At 39.1% G+C, this 12,907-nt stretch overlaps 1 protein-coding gene across 1 annotated transcript in view; it reads left to right on the top strand.

Annotated features, from left to right (window-relative positions):
• The first annotated feature begins 2,421 nt into the window (after window positions 1-2,421).
• Window positions 2,422-12,907, top strand: part of RHOBTB3 (Rho related BTB domain containing 3) — a 58,302-nt gene continuing 47,816 nt past the window's right edge. Inside the window, exons 1-4 of the mRNA XM_086716218.1 lie at window positions 2,422-2,544; window positions 6,321-7,066; window positions 7,247-7,472; window positions 12,096-12,282. Of these exons, the coding sequence (XP_086572344.1) occupies window positions 2,422-2,544; window positions 6,321-7,066; window positions 7,247-7,472; window positions 12,096-12,282 (1,282 nt within the window). The remainder of the gene's footprint in view (window positions 2,545-6,320; window positions 7,067-7,246; window positions 7,473-12,095; window positions 12,283-12,907) is intronic.

Raw genomic sequence — 12,907 nt, 5'->3', positions numbered from 1 at the left:
TTTCAGACCCACTTTTTATGTGAAGATTTTTGTTAATATCTAATGATATTAGATACATACATTTCCAACTTGCCTAATGTTACTCATTTGTTTCTACACTCTAATCAGAAGATGTTGTAAATGTTTATATTTTTAACAAATGGCTTCAAAACCCATGGAAATTTTATTTGGAAAATGTTTAGCTAGGTTAAAAAAGCCTATAATATATGCATTTTTATAGGTTACACGCAATGTTTTCCTTCACAAAAATTACATAATGAAGGAAGTATTTTTATAGATCAACACAGTGTAGTGGGTAAGGGCATAGACTCTGGAGCCAGTCTACTAAGTTGGAATCCCAACTCATTGTTTGTATAACTGTGGGCAAGTTACTTAGCCTCTTTCTGTGCCTCAATTTTCTCTCCTGTAAATTAGGATAGTAAGACATGTACTCAACAGGGCGGATATTAAATATTAATAAGTAGTAAATAAGTCAATAATAGTAAAACACTTACTATCATATCTGACATATAGTAAGTATACTCAAGTATATAAAGGATTAAGGGGAGAATTCTCATGCCCTGAAGTTAAGAGTGTAATAATTAAAGTGATTTTTGAAATCAGTTGGGTATTATCTATTAAAGTTGGACATACACATACCCTGTGATGTAGCATACCCACTATATTTAATAAGAGTGGTCCTTGAGGCTTTGTTTGTAATAGGCAAAAACTACAAATAACCCACATATGCATCTACAATGGGATGGAAAAGTAAATGGTTGTGTATATATCCATTGGATGTTATTCAGCAATAAAAATGAATGAAAGGAACAAACCACAGCTACATTCACATGAATGAATCTGACAAATGTTGATGATCATAAGAATCAAGACACAAAAGAGTATATACAGTGTGATGCCACATAAAAAGTTCAAAAAGAAGCAAAATTAAAATGTTTGCTTAGGGATGCACATGTAGTAAAGCAATATAGAAAAATAAATAATCATCACAAAAGTCAGGTGATGATTATCTCTAAGGAAGAAAAGATAACTGTAACTGGGGAGGGGGTAGGGGGTGGGCACCAGGTGTGTGTGTGTGTGTGTGTGTGTGTGTGTGTGTGTGTCTGCACATGCCTGTACCCTTGCATGAATGTTGATAATACCCTATTTTCTGACTTGGGAGATGTTAAGGAAAGTTTATTTTATAATTATTAATTTGTGATGATTTTTATGCAATTTTCTGTGCACAGGTGTTATACTTCACAATGAAGAAAAAATTTTAAAAACTCTCTACAAGTCTCATTTGCACAAAATTAACTGCATTGTTAACATCTTATAGTGTTGTGTATTCTGGCCCCAACTTCTTTGCTGGAATAACTTCCTATAAAATGTACCATGAATGAATTTCACATGAATGCTCTCATATAACCTTAGCTTGGAATCCTCCCCTTCATTTTTTTAAAAAGTTTTAGTGAAAACAATGAATCCATCGATGATTACACTACACAAGTTTTGTATAAAACAGTTTTTATTTTTACAAATTCAACTATTATTTAAAACATCATTTCAAGATGTAGTTAAGAAAGAATATCTTCTCTACTATAGTTTTTCTTTAGTGGTTCACACACAAAAAATGTCATTTTAAAATGTATTTCATTATCAAAACATAGTGTAGTAAATACCACACTGAAACAGAATCTATCATAACAGAATCTATCCACCATAACGTGAGATATATTAAAAACATCTGTGCTTTCAGTTTAACTTTATGCTAAACTTCCCACATTGTGTAACTTGTTCCAATACTTGTGTCTTTGGGTCTTTAGCAGTGTTTCATATGCATATTCTCAAGGTATTCACTGTCAAAGAAATGAAGTTGTTTTTTTCCATTTGTGTTCCATGTATAATTTCAGGGATTTTCATCTTGGCAAGAAAAAAAAACTATTTTCCCTATCGTATGTTGCTTTTTGACATTCATTGTTATGAAAGCTCAGACAAAGCTTTTTAGCATTTGTAATATATGAATTTTCTTTAAAGTATTGGCTTGAACAGTACATTACTCAATATGCTGGAGATGCCGAGTTTTGCCTTCATGTTTGAATGCATAGTTTTTAAATGGCTAGCTAATTGTAATCAGTTCAGAATATCATTATCTATTAACTATGATACACACCGGGTGAAGTCAGTTAGCAAAAGTATATGTAAATTCATACTTAAAACAAATGTTCTTATTATTTCAATGATTATGGCCAACTTGTCAGATCCGATTAAGTCATTCATTTTTTACTTTGCAATGTGGCTTCCAAAGGACATCAAAAATGTCAGCGCAGCCAACTGTGTTTGCTTATTCTTGCATTATTAACACTATCTCCATTGGTCCATGCTGTAACTGTTCATTTAAATATCCTACATAAATCCACTTAGTGAGACAGAAACTGCAACATGTGGCAATATGTTGAAAGCGAACAATGGAGAGAGCCCTCCCCTTCTGTTCTGTGCGCTGCTGTGCTCCCACCCTCTCCCCAGAGCACCCCAGGTGCCTGTCCACCTATGGACCATGTGACGGTGCTGCTGCCAGTCCTCACCTTCAATATTATTAAAGCTTGACTTCTTTCCCTTTATTTTGATAAAAGTATATGTGTTTGTACATAGAAGTCCAAATACTTTATTCTCAAATTTCAGGTTCAGGTTCATCCTCTGTACCCCATTTTAGAGACCCTTGCTCTAGACAGTCTTAAAATTTTATTCCTCTTAATGTTAGAAATACCCTCTTTTTACTGAAAATAAACTTGAAACTCTAATATATTCTTTCAGCGACTCCTGGGTGGTTCAGTCAGTTGAGCGTCCAACTCTTGGTTTTGGCTCAAGTCATGATCTGTGAACTCGCTCTCTCTCTCTCTCTCTCAAAATAAATAAACTGAAAAAAAAATAAAACATAAAATTAGATGACAATAACACTGCTCTGATTGACTATGAGATGGGAGAAGGTGGTGCTCAGACCTCTTTAGGTATCTTTCTCCCCCACCTCCTCAGATGGAAAACTAGTTCCTTTAAAACACAGTTGGAAAAATCTTAATGCCAAGCCTAATTCTTCAGACCTACCCATAGTAACACTTGCTTCCTCTCTAGTCATTAAGGAATCAGAATATTTTTCAAAGACTGGTATATTAATATTCATGATCTGGGAACCAGTAATAACTCTCTGAGTTACCTCACACATACTTTAACGCTTTTATGTGGCTACATTGTATCTGGAGATAAGAGCATCTATTAGAATGAATAGAAAATGGTGGCATTTCCACTGCAAAAATAGGGAAGCATGTTGTTTGGGTGGGAGGTGCTTGCTTGCGTGTTCCCCATGACCTTGAGACTGGAGGACTAATGATAATCCAATTTGTTATACCCCAGTAAAAGTAAATTTTTAATTAAATGCTACTGAGGGAAACTACAAATATATAAACCAAATAAAAATTGTAAATAAGAGGAAAATAATTATTAAAAAAATTAGCCTTAAGATAATTATAAAAAGAATCTTTACGATATCAAGAAATGGACCATCTGTGATCTTGTATTAGCCAAGGTAAGTAACACTAGCTGCTATAATAATTGACCCTAAAATGTTTGGCTTAACTCAATAAAGATCTATTTTCTCACTCATGTCTCAGTACAATGCATGCTGTGAAGCAGCTCTGCTCTAACCATTCATTCAGGAACCCAATCTTCCTCCATGCAGCAGACCAACAGATTCAAACAATGGCTTCAACATTGACCTGGCTTCACCCAGTTAGTAGAGAGGGATAAAAGAGAATAGAGAAGGCACACTTTTCTTAACAGCTCAGTAGGGATTATATTCTGCTACCCAGAATTAATGATATGGCCTTATCTACATGTAAAAGCTTTGGAAAATGTAGTTCAGCTATGGGTCCTGGAAAAGAAGATGGGTTTGGTAAGCATCTAGCTGAGCTCTCTGGTATATACAGAGGGACCCCTAATCTATAGTTAGTATTCCCAGGTCTGACTTTTGAAATCTCTTAGAAAGCCTCTACCACTCTCTTTTTTGTCTGCTGTAATAAAGGAATCTGCACACCAGTGTTAATTTCAGCTCTGTTTCCTGAACAAACCATGATCTTCCATGTCTCTACACCTTTGCATGTGATTTTCATATGATGTCTGTCTATTCCTTCTAAAACTCTCTCCCTTCCCACCTCCCTCCTCTTCATATTAGCAATTCCTTCTCATCTGTTAGGACCCAAGCCACTGTTTACTTCCTCTGTGAACTTTTCTCTGGTGACACACAGGCACAGTCTCTTCTTAATGTTCACTGAATTTTAACCTTGTACTTTGTACCTACCTCTGCTGCTGAATGCATAAGCTTGTATTATAATTATTTAAGCAACCAGTATGTTTTCAAAGGATTGGGTGCATTAATATTCACAATGTAGCGACCATTAATTATAGACTTGGTTTCTCAAGGGTAACACCTGAGTCTTAATGTATCTTCGTATCTCCCATGCTACCCACCATGGGCCTGGCTCCCATATACTCAATAATGGAGGAGAAAATGCATGCTTCTTCCTGCCACTTTCCAATCCCCACCCCCTTTTTTGTATTGTGACAAAACATAAAAATATAACATGAAATTTACCATCTTCACCATTTTAAAGTATACATTACAGTAGTGTTAACTATATGCACCTTGTTTGCATTAGATCTCTAGAGTTTTTTTCATCTTGCAAAACTGAAACTCTCCTTGTTGAACAACTCTCTATTTCCTCCTACCCTCAGCCCCTGGTAACCACCATTCTACTTTCTGTTTCTAAGAGTCTGACTACCTTAGATACCGGACATAAATGGAATAATGCAGTAGTTGTCTTTCTGTGACTGGCTTATTTCATTTAGCATAACACCCTCAAGATTCATTCATATTGTAACAGATGACAGGATTTCTTTCTTTTTTAATCCCAAATAATATTTCATTGCAGGTACATACCACAATTTCTTTCTGCATTCATCCATTCTAGTGTCTTTGTTTTTGACCTGTGGTTACCAGAAGGGATTGACAAAATATATTTTCTATTGACCCAAGAGAAAAGGTGATCCTATACTCTTAGATATTTCAGGATGGTTTAGGTTCTAAAGACTAAGGGAAATTATACTTAGTACAAGGGAAACTAGATTTAAAAAAAAAAAATCAGTGATAGGGCGCCTGGGTGGCTCAGTCGGCTAAGCGTTTTGACTTCGGCTCAGGTCATGATCTTATGGTTCATGGGTTTGGCCCCTCATCAGGCTCTGTGCTGACAGCTCAGAGCCCGAGCCTGCTTCACATTCTGTGTCTTCCTCTCTCTGCCCCTCGCCTGCTCACACTCTGCTTCCCTCTTTCTCTCTCTGTCTCGCTCTCTCTCAAAAATGAATAAACATTAAAAAAATTGTAAAAATAAAAATCAGTGACTACATGAATAATGCCTCTTGCTATACCCTATGAGCATGAGAAACTATATTAACTGCTTCCAACTGAGCAACAAGGGCCCATAATCAAAAGCTGTTCACATTCCAAAGGCCTCTTATCCTAGTCTTTTCACTCCCCTACTCAGTACCTCAGTCCCTCCTCAGTACCTCATACCCTCAAAATAGCTCTCTTGAGAAAAGATATTTTAAAGTAGGGCAAAATGAATAAATAAGGAAAGGGAGAAATAACTCTTTCAACACAGAGCACTTGTGAGAATTTTCATGTTTATGGAGAAGCTGAGTCCCACAGTAACCTCTGGCCCTTCTTGGTATTAGTGGACTCGGGTGTTCATTTGCATTGGGATAGTTCGAGGCCCTTTAGAGGCAGTCATAACCTTTACTTCAGTGAGTTATCATGAAGGAATCTGAAGTATCCTTGCATTATTAGCATGATCATTATTTTTTCAGTTGGTCTAAGGAGTTATTAAATAGGTAGCCTTAATGTGCACTGGAAAATCTCCAAGTAAACTAGCATTTAGCTTATCCGTATGTTAAACACCTCACACGTAACTTCTTAACATTATCACAATAAGAACCCCAGCACTCAAAAAAAAGAAAAGCTGCAGTTTTTGGTAAACTATGCCAAATATAGCTTGAAATAGTAAATAATCCCTCAAAAGCGATATTAGCAAATTAATTGCTGTGTGAACAAAGAACTCTTTCTGCCCCAGCATGAATGTTGCCTTTATTTTTTTCTCCCAAGTATGATTTTAGAAAACAGCTGTAGTGCATGTTGACAAATGACAAAGCGAGAGACGTGGTAAAACACTTTCGGTCAAGGCCAAAAGGGGAAAAAAATTGGGCTGCTGGAGCGGCCAGCAGGCTTGAATGCCTAGCTTCCCCAGCCTCCTTTTTCCCCAGTCTTTAGGGAGCGGGGGCCTCACCGCCCCACCCCCCTTTCCCTGGCTCTGGTTACAGCCTCTCGAGTTGAACAAACTTGCTGCAGGCGGATTGGCGATCAGGAGCTCTCCGGCTTGGGCGTTGTATTTATTAATTTATATTCCGCGGGGCCCTTGCGCGGGCCGCTCCTTTGTATCCGGCAGCCGCTGCCTGGGCCCGGGGCCCGGCGGGGAGCGCGCCCCCCGCGTCCGCTCGACCCCCAAGGCCAGCACGTGCTGCACCCGCCCGCCCGGCCCGCCGAGGGGGCGGAGGCCCCGGCTTTTCTCCTAACTCACTCTCGGCCAGAAGGAGGAGCCGCGGCAGCAGAAGGCGACAGCTGCCCGGCCCGGGGAGCGCGGCAGAGAGGGGGCTGCAGCGCCCGGGCGCCGGGCCACTCTTGGCGGCGGCGGCGGCGGCGGCCGGGGAGGCGGGGAGCGGCGGGCCGCTCGGGATGTTCCCGGGCACTTCCTGACTGGCTGGCAGCGCGCACACGGCCCGACTCGCACGTCTCCGGCCCCCTGGTCGCTCGCTCGCCTGCTCGCGCGGGCCCGCTCTGCGTCGGCCGCACCGCGGTGGAGGCGCGCGAAGGAGACGCGGCCGGGGATGAGCTGATTGCGGGTGAATACGCCGCCGCCTGGCCCCGAGAGGCCGCGAGGAGCCGCTTTTCTCCGAGTCGCCGCCCTGCCCTTGGATTTGAGATCATGTACGTACGCGTCGCGGTCCTGCCATTGTCTCTACCCCAACGCGTGTCGTGCGCCCCAGCGCGAGGGGCTTTCGCTCATCCTCGCCGCGCGCTGCCCCCCGCACTTCCTGTTCTGATTAAAGAGATCCTCGCGCTGACCACGCGCCTCTTCTCCCCCCTCACCCCCTCCCTGTCGTGTAGGTCCATTCACATCGTGGCGCTCGGGAACGAGGGGGACGCGTTTCACCAGGACAATCGGCCGTCGGGGCTCATCCGCACTTACCTGGGGAGAAGCCCGCTGGTCTCGGGGGACGAAAGCAGCTTGTTGCTGAACGCCACCAGTACGGTCGCACGTCCCGTGTTCACCGAGTATCAGGCCAGCGCGTTTGGGAATGTCAAGCTGGTGGTCCACGACTGCCCCGTCTGGGTAAGGGGCGGCCGCTGCTCACTGCCGAGGCTGACGGAGCTTTTCTTTCATTTGTTTTCCTCCTCCCCCTTTTTCCCTTTTCACGGATGTGGACCGTCCGGGTCACCTGGGTAGAGTTTTAAAACATTTTTGGGAAAAGCTTCGTTTTCCTTTGTTTCACCGGGCGGGGGGCAGCATGGTCAGAGAGCACTCTTAGAAGGCAAAAAAGCCCCAGTGGGAACTTGGAGCGCTTACTCCTACAATTCACGACTGTAGGTTGTCCCTTGGTAGCTGGCAGTTGAATGTGACAACCCCAAGGGACGGGGTCACCAAGTGTCACCCGCAGAGAGCAATGTTTTTTCATGCCTACCCTGTTGGTGATAGTGTAATATTAGTGTTCTAAAAATAAAGTCCTCTGAAAGCTCAACACAAGCAAAAATAAATTTCACTGGGGCAGTTCAGAAATAGGACCCCTGGAAAGGAGAGGAAGAGACAGGGACTGAGAATTAATTTTAAACCACTCATTTGCAACACTATCCACTTTTGAAAATTTTAATTCATGTTTTTAATTTTAATAATGCAGATACTCTTGATATATTAGCCATTTGTTTTCAGTGACTCATAAATCGGAAATAATAATACTGCTTGGAATTTTCAAAAAGCTTTAAAATTTGCAATAATTAGAAGAAATTGTAATAAAGTCGATAAAATTCAGTCTGATTCTTGAGTACTTGATAAAGGAGAAAGGAATCTACTCTGTGACACATAAATATTTTTAATGCACAATAATGTAATACTGAGGTATGCAATAATAGTAATAATTTTAATGTTTTCATTTAATCTTATTTGGAAATTTCTTCTTCTTTACTGGTATTGGAGTTATAATATTATAACTAAAGCTCAAGAATGTATTTTATAACAGAAGAAAGCTGAGTGAAAAAGAAGATACAAATTCTCATTATGTGAGACTGTATGTTTAAATAGCAATTTTAAAAATCTAGATCAGGTGCTATGGGGAACTGATACACCTTTCTAAAGGAATGTATGGAATGTACATAAAAAATGTCTTATGCAAATTATGGCAAGAAAGGATCACTATAGCCCAAACAAATTTTCAGTTAAAGGATATTTACATTAATGGCCCAAAATAAATGCAAAACAGTTTTTCCATTACTGGGTAGTATTGAATTCCCATTTATGACAGTGATGATGCTAGTCATAAGAAGCATTGATCAGGAACTTGCTGGAATCTGTGCAAGCAAATGAAACACTTTTTTTTCCTTCACTTTGGCCATTTCATTGTGAAAGATAGTACAGTCTAAAAACTTACTGGTTTTACTACAGTCAGTGGAACAGATGTTGAGTGAGTAGAGTAAATAAATGTAGGGAAAATAAGCTGAATTTGGATGTTAGGTTTTACATTTCCTGTTTTTTCTTTGAGCTGTTAGCTCTTTCCTGTTTATGTTGATAATTTAGCAAAAAACAGTACTTGTGATCATGTGTTGTAGTAAGTGAATGGATTAGAATAAGCGTCTGTAGTCTAGATTTTTGCCATATACTGATTGTTGCATTTTATTGTGTTAATCTTAACCTTTTGTTTGTTTAGACTCTGGTCCTGTTTAAGGCATTGAATTGGTAACCAGGTACACTTTGGGGGTTATAATGATCTTCAAACATGAGGGAATATATTTATAGAGTTTCTCTTCTCAGGTGCTTTTCTTTTTTTGGTGGTAAGTAAAAGTCCATCAGAGATATTCAGGTGGATTGTATTTATCAGCTGATACTTGACATGTACAGAAACATAATATTCAATATAGCAGAGCAGATAGAGCACAGGTTTTGAGAGCAGAAGGACCTGCTTTCAGATCCCCACATTGCTACTTAGAGATTTTCCTTGGTTAAGTCAGCGATCCTCTCTTAAACTCACTTTTCCTATGTATAAAATGAAAATAATCCCTGCCTCCTAGAGCTGTGCTGAAGAGTAAATGAGGGAGCACGTGTAAAGTTCTTAGTGTAGAAGCAGACGTGTAGTAGGCACTCAGTAGGTGGTAGCTCCTATAATGTGTTTATTACGACTTCAGTATAGCCATGTGTCACACTAAGCAGAAGTTTTCGTATACATCATTCAAGGTTCACACAAATGTAGTGAATTTGCCACCACACTGAGGCAGTGGTATTAGTACTTAGTACTAAGTGCAAAGTACAAAACAGTACTTTGCAGCCCCATAGTCAAGTAGAATACAGTTGTTTTGCTGCAAAAATTTAGATTATTTAAAAAAAAATGATTTCCATTCTCCCAATGTGGCTCCAAGCTTTGCATTGCATAACCTCCTAGAGGAAATCCTGGAAGTGATTTACAAGGGGTGGGAGAATTTGATTTCCTTCATATTTCTAGAAACCAGGGGAGCATTTTCTCTTTGACACAGTTTGACTAGGAATGTGGTGTTATTTCCTTGGAATTGGAATGAGACAGTTTGTACTTCTCTTGTTTTTTCTGTAGATCCATGGCCTTACTCTGGATCCTTGCGGTATATATATTTGGCACTTTTAAATTAATGCATTTCATATTCATTTTATGTAGTTCATTATTTAGGATGTCTCTCTCAAACCCATCCTCTTTTTTGTGTGTGTGCGGTTACGTTATTTTATTTCTAGATCTTTTCCTGTTTACCAGAGATATTCCACAAAAAGCAATGAGGTAACACATGCACACTTTTCTTGTGCAGGATTTGAAACTGATGGTTTAAAAATACAATTATTTACAGTGTTTATATCCTCAATACATCCGTGGTAATGATGCCAAAACCCATTTTCTCCTGACACTTCCCTCTCAATGTCCTTTTTTTCCTAGTACACCTCTCCAGTAACTCTGGAATTTTAAACTATTTGGAATGCAAAGAGCGGTTACTTTTGATTTGTTCTGTCAGAGTTAAATAGCTGTTTCATTTGGTCCACCTATTTCTAGTTGTTTGTTGTTTTTTTTTTTTAATCCCATTCATCTGACTTTGTTCTCTTTCTTTGTTGTACTTATATACCCTGTTATGCTTGTTTACTTTGAACTTGGATACTATAGCAGATACATTTGGAACTGAATGGGTTTGTGGTTTGGGATTTGGAAAAGAGCATGAGTGTGGAGCTCTGCTGGGAAGCCTTCACATTTTCTTGATCTGTGTCCCACTTCCCTTCTCCCCGCCTCTTCCACCCTCCTCCAAGCTTAAGACTTTGCCTTTGCTGTTTATGTCCCCATAGTTTGTCTACTTTTCTTTGTTGGTTTTTTTAATCTTCCTTTTTCAGTGCTCCCACTTTCAATAAATTCATGTCCAAACATTTCAAAAAATCCATGTCCAAACATTTTGCAGTTCTCATTACTCTGAGTGTACTCATAGGAAGTAGGTGGGTTGGGGTGGGTGCAGGGAATTGGGGGAGGCCTTGCTGGGGATGGCGGAGGTCCTGGTGAGAAGCAGCTCTCTCTTCTAAAGGGCATTGCTGTGTAACACTTCTCCAGAATTTTCCATCATAGGATGAAAGCTCTGTCACATGGATCTTGACTGATTGATTTCAGCATTATTACCCTATTTGGGGCTCGTATTTTAAAGTGCAAACTTTCATAGCCCAACAGTTTTTGGATCTGTTAGCCACATCTAACTATTTTCTTAATCTAGCCATGTTATATCCTGGAAATACATACTAAAGGCCACAGGAAAGGACAAATAATGATTAATAGTTAACTAGAATATGAGGAAAAAAGCTACTAATGCATACTTAGCTGTGGTATTAAGATATATAAACATATTTTTCTTATGCTACTATTCACATAAAGCCTTTGAAAAATACTTTTGAAGTATCAAAGCTTTTAAGGAGTAGAGTTCATAATAAATTACTTTTGGCCCTGATTCTATATAGTGGTAATTATTAACTGTAGTCCAAAAGTAAAAATTTCAAGATTGAAAGGTTTATCCTGAATTTTTAATTTATATAAGCTAAAAACAGGAATTGAAAATCTATTCTTTACCATGTTGACACTTTATAATACATAGTATCTTTTTATAAGTCATACATCCCTATATACACACATACATTATATATATATACTGTACCGTCCAAAGGATGGATTAAGTTGAAAGGTATGTATAAATTTTGAAAATATGTATAAAATACATGGAACTCCACAGAATTCACAATGCATTGCCATTTAAACCACTTGAACACTCCTGCAGTGTCTAATTGGGTCACAGAAAATCCTCTGAAGCTTCTTTACTCATACTGATGCTCTGGCATCTACTGCCGTAGTGTTAACATTTTCAAATTTATTAGGTGATAAAAATATGGCATAATTTTAAAACAAAGTGCTTATTTTTAAGTGCACATATTGAAAGAAATTGCGTATTTCATCACACAGACAGTGATTCCCTAGATCTGTCTCAGAGTACAACAACTACACTGCTGAATAGGCTAAATGAATACATAAAAATTGAAGAGTTGGTAGGCTTTAAACATTTTTAATTTTAGATAGTTACTTATTTAAAAATAAATTCTTTTTATGAATTACAAAAATTATAGGAAAAAATTTAGTGTGTTACATTTTATTTCATGATTCATTTGAAGACAAGTAGACTAAAGAGTGCTCTTTGCATTTTGGTTTAGGACATTTTTGACAGTGATTGGTATACCTCTAGAAATCTAATTGGGAGTGCTGACATCATTGTGATCAAATACAACGTAAATGACAAGTTTTCATTCCACGAAGTAAAGGATAATTATATTCCAGTGATTAAAAGGGCATTAAATTCAGTTCCAGTAATCATTGCTGCTGTTGGCACCAGACAAAATGGTAAGTATTTAATTTTTTTTATGATGAGAATGCAGGTACCATGATAATTTTAAATAGTGCTAAGTTTATTCATGATTAATATGGGGCTTTTTTTGGGAATAAAATCACTGCATTCAAATGTCAGCCGTTAATCTCTTCATCACATGGTATGATAGTGAGATATCAAAGTAAAGTGTCACGGACTACTGCTGTGATTCTGATGGTACAGATTTGTCTTCTAAATTGTTCTACAGTAGTGAAGGAAGTCAGTACTTGTGTTCTTTTGATACGGGAAAGGTATGAGGCTGGCGCTGAGCCCCGGAAGATTCTTTCTGACATTCTGAAGGTCTATCCAGTGGGAAGGATAGATTTGTCCGCAGAAGGAATTGGGCTTAGGTGCAGGGTTTTCAGGTAGCTAGTAAGGAGCAAACTGAATCCACTGGCAACACCGCCTGAGGGAGAGGAAGCGTTGACTCCAAGGCTGCTGGATTCTTTTGTTCAGCCAGTGCCAGCATTCGCTGCTATGCATATCATTGTCAGATCTCCTAGGGCCAGCTTGGAATTCACTTTGATTTGGTGGTATTTTGATAGTTCCATCTTAGTGGTATTTCCTCAGTGAGGCTGGCTTTAAAATTTTATTCATTGA

The sequence above is a fragment of the Puma concolor genome, chromosome A1 (genome assembly GCF_028749965.1).
Source record: "Puma concolor isolate L17-30 chromosome A1, mPumCon1.1.hap2, whole genome shotgun sequence".
Taxonomy (NCBI): domain Eukaryota; kingdom Metazoa; phylum Chordata; class Mammalia; order Carnivora; family Felidae; genus Puma; species Puma concolor.
The sequence above is the reverse complement of the archived record's forward strand: the minus strand, read 5'-3'. Positions and strand labels throughout refer to the sequence as shown.